The sequence below is a fragment of the Monodon monoceros genome, unplaced genomic scaffold, assembly GCF_005190385.1.
Source record: "Monodon monoceros isolate NGI ecotype Baffin Bay Population unplaced genomic scaffold, NGI_Narwhal_1 Super_Scaffold_10, whole genome shotgun sequence".
In the NCBI taxonomy this organism is placed as follows: domain Eukaryota; kingdom Metazoa; phylum Chordata; class Mammalia; order Artiodactyla; family Monodontidae; genus Monodon; species Monodon monoceros.
This window is the reverse complement of record NW_021703766.1, coordinates 46,697,121-46,709,718: the sequence shown is the minus strand read 5'-3', so window position 1 is coordinate 46,709,718 and position 12,598 is coordinate 46,697,121. Positions and strand designations below refer to the sequence as shown.

Below are 12,598 nucleotides of genomic sequence, written 5' to 3'. Positions count from 1 at the left end.
GTGGTTTCCTTTGGGGGCATCCTGGAACAGGCATGAAGGGCATCCTGGAGCGACTGGTCATGTTGTTTTCATGAACTGAGTTCTGGTTACCAGGTGTGTTCAGTTTATGAAATTTAATTCAGCTGTTCACTTATGATTTGTGCACTTTTCTGTACACTTCAAAACATTTATTTTTGAAAAAGAGTGAGTTAGATCTAAAGATATGGATAACTTTCCAAGATGTATCACTGAGTGAAAAATGCAAGATGTGGGAATTCCCTGGTGGTCCAGTGGTTAGGACTCAGCGCTTTCACTGCCGAGGGCCTGGGTTCAATCCCTGTCAGGCAACTAAGATCCCACAAGCTGTGCAGCGCCGCCAAAAAAAAAAAAGCAAGATGTAAAAGAATATGAACAGTCACTCTGTTAACCAGTACAGCACTTCCTCAAAAAATTAAAAATAGAATTATCATATGACTCAGCAATTCCACTTCTGGGTGTATACCCAAAAGAACTGAAATCAGGGTCTTTTTTAAAAAAAATAAATTTAATAAAATTTTAAAATAAATTTATTTATTTTTGGCTGTGTTGGGTCTTCGTTGCTGTGTGTGGGCTTTCTCTAGTTGTGGTGAAGGGGGTGTTACTCTTCATTGCAGTGTGCGTGCTTCTCACTGTGGTGGCTTCTCTTGTTGCTGAGATGGGCTCTAGGCGCGCAGGCTTCAGTAGTTGTGGCATGCAGCTTCAGTAGTTGTGGCACGCGGGCTTCAGTAGTTGTGGCATGCGGGCTCTAGAATGCAGGCTCAGTAGTTGTGGTGCATGGGCTTAGTTACTCTGCGGCATGTGGGATCTTCCCAGACCAGGGATCAAACCCATGTACCCTGCATTGGCAGGGCGATTCTTAACCACTGTGCCACCAGGGAAGTCCTGAAAGCATGGTCTTGAAGAGACATGTGTACACCCGTGTTCATAGCAGCGTTATTCACCATAGCCAAAAGGTGGAAGCAACCCAACTGTACATCAACAGATGAATGGATAAAGCAAATGGGGTGTATATATAAAATGGGATATTATTTAGCCTTAAAAAGGAAGGAAATTCTTTGATGACCATTTTGTAGTGTATAGAAATACTGAATCATTATGCTGTGCACCTGGAACTAACATGGTGTTGTAGGTCAATCATACTTCAAAATAAATAAATAATTGTCATATACTTAAAAACAACCAAAAAGGAAATTCTGACATGCACTACAGCATGGATGATCCTTGAGGACATTATGCTAAATTATTCTAAACGAAATAAGCCGGTAATAAAAGGACAAATAATGATTCTACTCAGATGGGGCACCTAGAGTAGTCAAATTCATAGAAATAGAAAGTAAATAGGTGGTTTCCAGGGGCTAGAGGAAGGGAGGGATGGGGAGTTTTTGTTTAATGGGTACAGAGTTTCAGTTTTGCAAGATGAAAGGAGTTCTAGAGATTGGTCGCACAATTATGTGAACGTACTTAATGCCACTGAATTGTACATGTAAAGATGGTGAAAATGGTAAATTTTATGTTATGTGTATTTTATCACAATTTTAAAAACTTTAAGAATAAAAAGTACAGGGACTTCCCTGGTGGCGCAGTGGTTAAGAATCCGCCTGCCAATGCAGGGGACATGGTTTCCAGCCCTGGTCTGGGAAGATGCCACATGCCGCGGAACAACTAATCCTGTGCGCCACAACTACTGAGCCTGTGCTCTAGAGCCTGTGAGCCACAACTACTGAAGCCCGCGCGTCTAGAGCCCGTGCTTGGCAACAAGAGAAGCCACCACAATGAGAGGCCCGCGCACTGCAACTAAGAGTAGTCCCCGCTCACCGCAACTAGAGAATGCCCGCGCGCAGCAACGAAGACCCAACACAGACAAAAATAAATAATTAAGATCAATAAATTTTTAAAAAAAGAATAAAAAGTACATATTCAGTGTGCTTCTCGTAAAAAAAATGTAAAATATGCCATTTCAGTAACAACAACATAAACAATAAAAACCATCAATAATAACAAACATTTATAGTGCCTCTTATGTGCCAAGCCCTGCTCTAATTTCATTAGGCATTTGTATTCGTTATTATTTCTGCATAACAAATTATCCCCCAAAACTAAGTGGCTTAAAACAACAAACAGGGACTTCCCGGGTGGCGCAGTGGTTAAGAATCCTCCTACCAATGCAGGGGACAGGGGTTCGATCCCTGGTCCAGGAAGATCCCACATGCCGCGGAGTGACTAAGCCTGTGTGCCACAACTACTGAGCCTGCGCTCTAGGCCTGTGCTGTAGAGCCCGCGAGCCACAGCTACTGAAGCCTGCACGCCCTAGAGCCCGTGCTCCGCAACAGGAGAAGCCACCCCTCGCCGCAACTAGAGAAAGCCCGCGCGCAGCAAAGAAGACCCAACACAGCCTAAATAAATAAATAAATAAATAAACAAACATTTACCATCAGACAGTTTCTGTTGGTTAGGAATCTGTTGATGGCTTACCTGGCTGGTTCTCGCTTAGGGTGTCGTGAAGCTACAGTCAGCATGTTGGCCAGGTGCAACAGTCACTGGAAGATTTGATGTGGCTGAAAGGTGTCCTTCCAAGATGGGTCACTCACATGGTGCTGATTTGTTGGCACGGGGCCTCGGTTGTTCTCCATTTGGGTCTCTCCGCTGGCTGCTTCACTGCTGTCACAAATGGTGGCTGGTCTCTCTCAAAGTGAGCCATTCAATAGAGAGGTGGATGAAGAAGCCTCAATGCCTTTTATGGCTTAGTCTAAGAAGTCACACAGCAACACTTCTACCATATTCTGCTGGTTAGAAGCAAGTTACAAAGTGCAGCCTATACTCAAGAGGAGGGAAATTAGGCTCCACCTAGTGAAAGAAGGAGTGTCAAAGAATCTGTGGACATATTTTAAAACAGCTTCATACATTCATTAAATCCTGACAATAATCTAACAAGGTGGGTACCATCACTCATTCTCACGTTACAGATGAGGAAACTAAGGTACAGAGAGGCTAAAGGTCACACAGAAGAGCTAGAGCTAAGACTTAAATCCAGGTAGTTGAACTGGGAAGCATTTTCTTAATCACTAATGTCAACCAGTGGGAAAGAAACCAACTGAAGAAAAAAATATTTAAGAAGGAGCATTGTGAGAGACTTTTGTTTGTTTTTTGGCCATGCCACGTGGTATGCAGGATCTTCGTTCCCCAACCAGGGATCAAACTCCATGCCCGCTGAAGTGGAAGCGCGGAGTCTTATCCACTAGACCACCAGGGAAGTCCCATGTACGGGACTTTGATGACTGGTTGGACGTGGTAAGTGATGGAGTTGAGGATGACACCCATAACCTCCATATTCCTTTGATACTGGGAGATGTGTATCCAAGAGAGGCAGGACAGCAGGAAGTTAAGAACATAAGGTGTGGGGACGGAGTGAGACAGAGCTATAATCAATTTGGGTTTTTTAAAAATAAATTTATTTTTTATTTATTTTAATTTTGGCTGCGTTGGGTCTTCGTTGCTGCGCGTGGGCTTTCTCTAATTGCGGCGAGCGGGGGCTACTCTTCGTTGTGGCGTGCCGGCTTCTCATCGCCGGTGGCTTCTCTTGCTGCCGAGCTCAGGCTCTAGGCACGTGCGGGCTTCAGTAGTTGTGGCTCAAGGGCTCTAGAGCGCAGGCTCAGTAGTTGTGGTGCAGGAGCTTAGCTGCTCCGCGGCATGTGGGATATTCCTGGACCAGGGCTTGAACCCGTGTCCCCTGCAGGGGGATTCTTAACCACTGCGCCACCAGGGAAGCCCATCAATTTGGTTTAAGGCAAACGATTTTGCCCTAATTTCTTCATCTTAAGTAAGGCTGATAATTACCCACCCTGTGGGATATTTGTGAGGATTAAAGGAGACCATGGATGCAAAACAATCAGTTTACAGCTGCTGGCACGGAGAAATCACTCGATAAATGGTAGCTTTCAAATATATCTATTAGTGAAATATTATTGAATTGTATACCTATTGAATTATTTTATCTATATAAATACCATCCTACTGAAACGTTGCCCTCTCCCTATAATTTTCAGCTGATGACTCTAACTTTTGCAGTCCCCATTTTGCAAAAAGTAGAGGAATAAGTTCCTTTTGGACTCCCGGTCTGGGCTGGAGGAATAAGGCACGAACTACGGTGCGGAAGGCACCGGCTCAGAAAATCACAACGTGTGAGTGCCTCTGACTCAGTCATTCCCCTTGTGTCCATTACATGGATGCGATAACTGAGACCTAGAGCTGTGCAAGGTCACAAGTTACTGACAGAGTCCAGTCTTCAAAAACAGGATTTTTTGCAGATAAAGAGGTCTCAGTTCCTCATTTCTCATACCCCTTCCCCCAACCCACCCCCTGCTTGCTCAGAATCAGCACTAACAGTGAAGGAAGTTGAATTTATCAGTTCTTGAGGAGCTTGGAGGAATTCTAAAAAGGAACCCCCTCCCCAACTTCTCTGAATGAGGGTTTTTTTTTTCCAGTTATGAGGCAGGGGGATGCACACAAGGACGTGAGGGAAATTTCCCCCCTGGCTCTGGCTCAAGTCTCTGACTTGTGGCCCCGATTGAGAGAGAGTTTTAGGGGGCACGGAACATCGATGGATTTGCTTATTCTGTTATGAGAGTATCTGGGACAAACAGCTGGTGCACAAACTTCCTCAGCCACGCTCAAGACGGCCACATAAGGCCACGCCGCAAATGGCTGAACCGTGGTTCGCGGTTGGAGAGACGCCTTTCCCAAAATGGAGAGGGGGGAGAGAAAGTGTCCATCACAGGTTAGCCCCGCCCCCACAGATTGCTAGGGCCAATTAGCGACCCGCAGGGCGGGGACAAGGCCAGGGGAGGAGGCTGCCGTTGCCCCAGCAACAACCAGGGAGCCGGGAGGCGGGCGCGGCTTCGGAGGGATTGGAGTCTCAGCAATCTTGCTGCCGGGAAGGTCCTGCGAGAGGCGCGAGCCAGGCCTGGTAAGTCAGCACCTGCGGAGAGAGGGACAGGTCAGGTCCATGAACTCCAATCCCCGCTTTCGCCTCTCCTAACCGTTAGACGCTCTGAGGTAGGAATAACGCATGCGCGGGCTCAGAGGTGGAGCTAAGGTGCCCTGCACTTAGAACGCATGCGCCTCATGGCGGTGGGGGGGCGGAAATCTGACCCGAGGAGGCGGTGCTTTGTGTTGTGGGCGGAGCCATGTGCCCCTGGGGCGGGACTTTCTGCTGCAATGAGCGGGATGAAAAGGTTACTTTAGAGGCAGGCAGAGTTAGATGCCAGCTCCTTGGAGCGTCCGTTTCTCGCCCCTCATTTTTCTGCGGCTCTCCTGGAGAGGCAGTTAGTATCATGGTTAAGACCGCAGCCTCAGTGGTTTGACGAAACTAGCTTGGAATCCCAAGTACTGCTCCTTACTTGGTGGGCCTCAGTTTTCCCATCTATTAGGTGGAGATAATTGTACACTTTTCTCATAAGGCTGTGATTATATTTTCCCCAGGGCCATGGCTGAGGTGCACGTGATTGGGCAGATCATGGGGGCCACCGGTTTCTCGGAAAGTAGCCTCTTCTGCAAGTGGGGCATCCACACAGGTATTCCCGGGCATGGTTCATTTCCCCACCAAGACCCCGCAGCCTAGACGCCTCCACCTACTTTCCTTGATCCCCTGACCTCAGTCCCTGATCCTCAGCTTCCACGGGCTCTCAGGACTCCTAACCCTGACAACGCTTTGTTCATGTGAGTCTCAGGCTCCCTTCTTATTATCCCTTCCCATCCCATCTCTGGGGACTCAGACTCCCACTCTCTCAACACACATTCCCTAAGGATATGAGACTATAGGCTGGACCCACCCAGCTACCCCAGCACACACTCCCTGTCCTCAAAACACTTGACAGCGGTAACGACACTGCTTGGACTTCATTCACTGTCTTAGGGCTGCTCTGGTGCCTCCCCCATCTTTGCTTAACCATCTCCATTTATTGAGCTCTTAATGTAAAATGGAAGTTTCCATCTTGAAATGAAGAGGAGAGGCCACCCTCCTGTATTCATATTTCTCTGTGAGAATGTAGGAACCCTGTTCTGACAGTTATCCAAGTCCATCCACACAGGCCCAGGAGGGACCTTGGAGGTCTCAATTTTCATGCCTCTCCATCAGAGGCAGTATAGTGTGGTGGGTGGTGTGATGGCTAGGGCCACAGGCCACCAGGTGGCCACCAGGTCTGGGCTCAAATACGAACTCCCTTGCCTATTGATTGGAAGCCTTTGGACTTGGCCTCTCTGAGCCTCAGTTTCCTTGTCTGAAAATGAAGCTAATGGCAGCCGAGGCAGCAGAGTGCTGAGGTTAAGAGCACAGACTGCCTGGGTTTCAAAACCAGCTCTTGCTTATTAATTATGTGACCCTGGCCACTTGTCTTTGCCTCGATTTCCCTGTCTATGAAATGGGAATAATAACACTACCTCATGGGGTTGCTGTGAGGACTAAATGAATATCAGTAGCACTTAGAAGAGGGCCTAGACTTGTAAGTCCTCAGTAAGTGTTTGCCTGGCTTGTGTAAAAATTGGATGGGCTCTTGTTCCTAAAGCCCTAGGTATGTTGCCTAGCACAGGTAAATGCCCAAGAAATGAGTGTGGCCATTGCCATCATCATCTTTTCAGGCCTGGGGTTCTTTGCGATTTCACTGGTGGGTAGGTTGGTGGTTGAGATTCCCTGGGAAATTGGGATCCTCCAGCTGAGCAAATAAGAAGCAAGGCCTGGAATCAGACTTGGTTTCCAGTACCCTCCTCCACTCACTTGCTCTGTGACCCTGGCAAGTGCTGTTCCCTCTCGCAGCCTCAGTTTTCTTATCTGTAAAGTGTGACTATTTGTCCTTCATGGGGGTGTTAGGAAGTCTTGTATGTGAGGATCCTGACTGAAGGCTTGGTGCTTTCCTCACCTGGCCCGCAAGGGAGCAGTAACCAACATGATTTTTATTATTTCAGGGGGCTCTTGGTCAGGGAGAAGCGGGGTAGGGGGCAGTTAATCCAATAGAGAGCCAAGGCGCGGTCAGATAAAGGGCTTGGTCTCTGCCGTCAGTCAGAGCTCCATTTGAGGGATTTCCCTGGCGGTCCAGTGGTTAAGACTCCGAGCTTCCCCTGCAGGGGACACGGGTTCAAGCCCTGGTCGGGGAACCAAGATCCCACATGTGGCGTGGCACAGCCAAAAAAAAAAAAAAAAAACGAAAACCTAAAAACGAAAGCAGAGCTCCATTTGAATCAGCTCCACCATGGGACCTTGGTCTGCTGCGGTCCTGCTATAGCCCCAGCATGGAGAACAGTGCTTGGCACAGAGTAGGTGTTCAGTAAAGGTTTATGGAATGAAAGGTAAAGGTTTCTTTACCTGCAAAATGGGGATTGTATTAGCCCCCACCTCCTAGGATCATTTATTTGTCCAAAACAAACATTTATTGAACACCTTCTGTGTACCAAGATCTGGGTTTGAGGTTCTAGGGATCCAGTAGTTTACAACATCCCTGCTCTCTTGGGGCTCACAGCAGAGGAGACAGAAAAGAAATAAGCAGGTAAAGACGTGAGTGCAATGATTACAGGTAGTGTACTAGGTACTAGGAAGAAATGAGATGAGAGATGATGTGAGAGGGACTGGTTAGTTTTGGGATAGGAGGGTGAGGGAGAACCCCTCTGTGAAAGTGGCACTTGAGCTGATCCCTGAAGGATGAAAAAAAGCCAGGCATAGGGACATCCAGGAGCAGAGTTTTCTGGGCAGAGGGAACAGCCAGTGCAAAGGCCCTGAGGAGGGGAAAGAAATAGGACCATTGAGGCTAGAGGGTGGTGAGGAATGGGGAAAGTGATGGGAGATGAGTTCAGGAAGGGGTTGTGGGGGGGGCACAGGCCAGGCCATGTAAGGCCTTGTAGACTCTCCTCCTGTGGAGGAGAGTCTGTAAACTGGGGGTGGGGTGGGGATTAAGAGTCCCAGAGGGTAGATTAAATGAATTCATTACTAAAGCGCTTAGCGCAGCGTCTGGCATTTAGTAAGCAGTCGGTGCATTTTTGCTATTATTATCACCCTCAGTAGGATTGCTGTTACGACACACCGTTCACGATTTGCTCTGTGCTTCTGCACGTGAAGGACCGCCTCAGCTCCATCTTAGTCCTTGGACTAGGCCTCTAAACGTGGGGTGAGAATATTAGTAAAATGATCCCCAGCACTCATCCGGCACTCACTATGCCCCAGACACTGTTCTCAGTGCCTCCTGTGTATTAACTCATTTAATCTTCTCACAAGCCTGGGAGGAATGCATTATTATTACACCCACCTTACAGATGGGAAGACGGAGGCAGAGAAAGGTAACTGGCCCAAGGTTGCATGGGCAGGAAGAAATAGTGCCAGGATTTGTACCCAGACATTTGGCTCCAGGGTCCATGCTTTGCAACCCTCCACTCCCCAATGCCAGGGAGAAATGGGGTCCTATAGCCACAGTGGGATCCCCTTCCTGATGGCTGCCTCCCACCCCGCCCTGCCTCATCCGTGTCCTGGCTCTCACTGCAGGGGCAGCATGGAAGCTCCTGTCAGGCGTGCGGGAGGGCCAAACACAGGTGGACACCCCCCAGATAGGGGACATGGCCTACTGGTCCCATCCCATCGACCTGCACTTTGCCACCAAAGGCCTACAAGGTGAGTTCCCGGCCTGGGCCCCAGGCTAGACTAAGGGGAGGTGGGTTAGAGGCACTCAGTGCTGTGGGGACTGGAAACATCAAGTGCTGTTCCTGCCCCCATGCCCTTTGGGTCCCTTTCCTGACCAGGCTTGGCCCTGGAGAGGGTGAGCTGAGGCCTCCCCAGGCCGGCTCTAGAGTGCATTAGGAGTGGGGCAGAGGCAGGGGTGGACGGGGCAAGGTCAAGGGGAGAGCCAGGGGGAGAGGGAGGTGGCTTTCACAGAGACAAAGCAAGAGAGTCTTCAATCAGCAGGAAGCTGGGAGGGGTTATGAGAGAGAGAGGTGAGGGCTGGTGGCTATTCTGCAGGTAGGGCTCCTCAGCTGCTCAGAAGGGAGATGAATACGTGGGGGAGGAGGGGTATCAGAAAACCTCTTCTGGCAGAACATTTGGGTCATTAAAGAGGGGTGGGGCTTCCCTGGTGGCGCAGTGGTTGAGAGTCCGCCTGCCGATGCGGGGGACACGGGTTCGTGCCCCGGTCCGGGAAGACCCCACATGCTGCGGAGCGGCTGGGCCCGTGAGCCATGGCCGCTGAGCCTGCGCGTCCGGAGCCTGTGCTCCGCAACGGGAGAGGCCACAACAGTGAGAGGCCCGCGTACCGCAAAAAAAAAAAAAAAAAAAAAGAGGGGTGGATTCCAGGAAATAGCCTAGGTAAATATGCCATATATTTCTACCATATAAATAATAGTTACTGAGTGCCTGCCCTGTGTCAGGTGATGCCAGGGAGATATCAGTGATTGAGACAGCTCCCCAGCCCTGTCCCCACACAGTTCATCATCCCTTGGGAGAGACAGAGCTGCCCTCAGACAGTGGTAACCCAGAGTGGGCAGGACTGGGATGGGGGATCTTGAAGGGCTATGGGAGGCCAGCGGAGGTGCCTGACCCTGCTGGGGGGTTCAGGGAGGGCTTCCTGGAGGAGGGGGATGTTTGAGCTTTGCTGTGAAAGGACAGTAGGAGCTATTAAAACAGAAACGTGAAAGAGGGTTCTGGGCGGAAAACCATGTGTGGAAGCCTCAAGGGGGAAAGTGAGCCAGGGGCGTTTGGAGGACCCGCGGAGAGCAGGAGGACTGCGGGGGGTGAGGTGGCAGGGGACAGTGGACAGGGGACAGGCCATTGCAAGGCCTTGAATGCCAGGCCGCAGAGTTGAGGCCATATCCTGAAGGCACTGGGGAGCCAGAGCAGGCGATTGACAAGTCAGGTTTTGCTTTTAAGAGATCCCTCTGGCTGCCTGTGGGTGATGGATTGGAAAGTGAGGCAGGCAACAGTCCTTTCAGCTCTTAAGGATCCCGAGTCTCTGAATGTGGGCATCATCCTTGCCTCCTCTTTTCTCCTACCCGCCCCAATTTTGTCCATCAGGAAATCCCATTAGCCCCACCGTTGAAATGAATCCTAAATCCCACCACTCCCCCTACCCTCTTCCCAGCACCTCGATCTGTCCACCCTCACCTCTCACTGGGCTATTACAGTAGCCTCTTTACTGATATTCCCACCTCAGCCCCGTAAGTCTGTCCCCCTGTGAACACCTAAGTTAGGTAACATTCCTCCTATGCTCAGAACCCTCTGTGGTCCCCATCTCAGGGTAAAAGGCAAAACCTTACCATGGATCACAAGGCCCTGCTTAATCTGATTCTGTCACCTCCTCCCCCTCTCCGCCATCTCACTCTGCTCCAGCCACATCAGCCCCACCAGGCAGCTCCTACCTCAGGGCTTTTGCACTAGCTATTCCCTCTGCTGGGAGCGTTCTTCCCTAGATATCCACATAGCCCCCACTCCCTCTCCTCCTTTAAGCATTCACCCAGATGTCACCTTCTCAGGAAAGTTTTGCTTGATCACCCCCTTTCTAAAACTGCATGCCAGGACTTCCCTGGTGGCCCAGTGGTTAAGACTCCACGCTCCCACTGCAGGGGGCCCGGGTTTGATCCCTGGTCAGGGAACTAGATCCCACATGCATGCCGCAACTAAGAGTTCGCATGCCACAACTAAGGAGCCTGCCTGCTGCAACTAAGACCCAGTGCAACCAAATAAATAAATATTAAAAAAACAAAAACAAAAACTGCATGCCTACCCCCACCGTACCCAGCTTGTTTTTCTTCAGAGCAGTTATCACCATCTGACGTACCCTATAATTTGTGTATTTACTGTGTTCGTTGTTTAAGACGTCAGCTGCACAAGGGCAGGAATTTTTGTCTGCTCTGTTCATTGCTGTGTCTCCAGCTTCTAGAACAGGGCCTAGCACGGAGGGACTCAGAAAGGAGGGTGAAATGGAGCTGGGTCTCCAAGGGCTTTGCCTACAGGCTGAGGAGCTGAATTATATTCTGAGTGAGGACACTGGGAAACCTATGGAAGGGAGAGAAAGATGCTTCCAGCTGCCAGGTGAAAGTTGGATTGGAGGGAGCAGGAAAGAAGGCCCTGAGGCCAGAAAAGAGGACAGGGTGTGGCCACGGGGAGGGAAGGAGGGAGGCATCGAGGACAAGGCCCAACATACTCACCTGGGGACTGGGCTCCTCTGAGATGGGGACACAGAGGAAGAGGCCACGGAGAGGGAAGTCAACAGATGCTAGACCTAAAGGGCCTTGAATGTTCAGGTCGGACTTTATACTGATTGTACTGGGGAATCATTGAAGGGTTTTGAGCAGGGGAGGAATACGGATTCAGAAGGATCCCTTTGGCTGCTCTGTGGGGGTAGGAGTCCAGAGAGGAGGCTGGGGCAGAAACCTGGCGGGGAAGGACGGGCCTGGGATTTTCAGGAGCTCCTGCTGGGCTGTACCCATCCCACTTTGCATCCCTCCCTCCTATGCTGCAGGTTGGCCCCGACTCCATCTCCAGGTATGGTCCCAGGACAGCTTCGGCCGCTGCCAGCTTGCAGGCTACGGCTTTTGCCATGTGCCCAGCAGTCCAGGCACCCACCAGCTGGACTGCCCCACATGGCGGCCCCTAGGCAGCTGGCGGGAGCAGCTGGCAAGGGCCTTCGTGGGTGGCGGGCCTCAGCTGCTGCATGGAGATGCCATCTACAGTGGGGCTGACCGCTATCGCCTGCACACTGCTGCCGGTGGCACCGTGCACCTTGAGCTGGGCCTGCTGCTGCGCCACTTCGATCGTTATGGCGTCGAATGCTGAAGGACCCTGTATGGACCGCTGGCCCCCAGCCATATCTCTGGACACCCGGTGAGGGACAGGATGGCACAGGGGTCAAGCATGGGCTCTGGAGACTGTCAGACCTGACCCCAGCCAAGACTGGTGTGGCTTCTATCCTGACTAGCATCTCAAGCCCAGTGACTGCCCCTCCCAGGTCCAGTTTCCCCATCTGTAAAATGCGGGCAGTAAATGTGTGGGCTCACAGGGGTTGGGTGCAGAGAAGCTGTTGGCACATGGAAGGGCTCAGTAAAGGAGAGCAGTTCTTTCAGATGTGAGTGCTTTTCTGACCATCTGTTGGATGTCCAGTGCCCCATCCTCTCACTGTCACCCTCCTTCCTCAGGCCCCCTTCCCCTGTCCTCTGCCTCAACCTCTGACCCCCTCCACACTCTGGGTGATGCTCTTATGGCCCCCACTCCTTGGGGGTCCCCCTTCTCTGTGCCCCTCTCCCCACTGGCTCCCTGTCTTCTGGCTGACCCTCTCCCCCACTGCCCCAGCTTCCCACTCTCCACTCGGGGTGGTCGTCCTCGGATTCCCTGTACCCTGCGTCCCCATCCTCTGATTGAGCCCTCCCCGCCGGGTCTTTATTCCCTCGGTGACCCTCGCACAGTCCTCAAAGCCACACGCAGCACAGCCGCCCGCTTTGGTAGCGCTCAGCCGCCAGGAGGCAGCACCCTGTTGGTGGGGCGGAGCCGGGTGCCCGCCCCCTCCCCCCAGGGCTTAAGGGACCCCCCTCGGAGCCCGCCCACGCGAGATGAGGACTG

The 12,598-nt window shown here is 51.1% G+C and overlaps 1 protein-coding gene across 1 annotated transcript; it reads left to right on the top strand.

The window, feature by feature from the left end:
- The first annotated feature begins 4,851 nt into the window (after positions 1 to 4,851).
- On the top strand, positions 4,852 to 12,103 carry B9D2 (B9 domain containing 2). Its single transcript, XM_029206945.1, has 4 exons — positions 4,852 to 4,981; positions 5,497 to 5,588; positions 8,540 to 8,665; positions 11,505 to 12,103. Exons 2-4 carry the CDS (start codon positions 5,501 to 5,503, stop codon positions 11,816 to 11,818), a joined length of 528 nt encoding a protein of 175 aa, XP_029062778.1. The 5' UTR covers positions 4,852 to 4,981; positions 5,497 to 5,500; the 3' UTR covers positions 11,819 to 12,103.
- Positions 12,104 to 12,598: the final 495 nt, after the last annotated feature.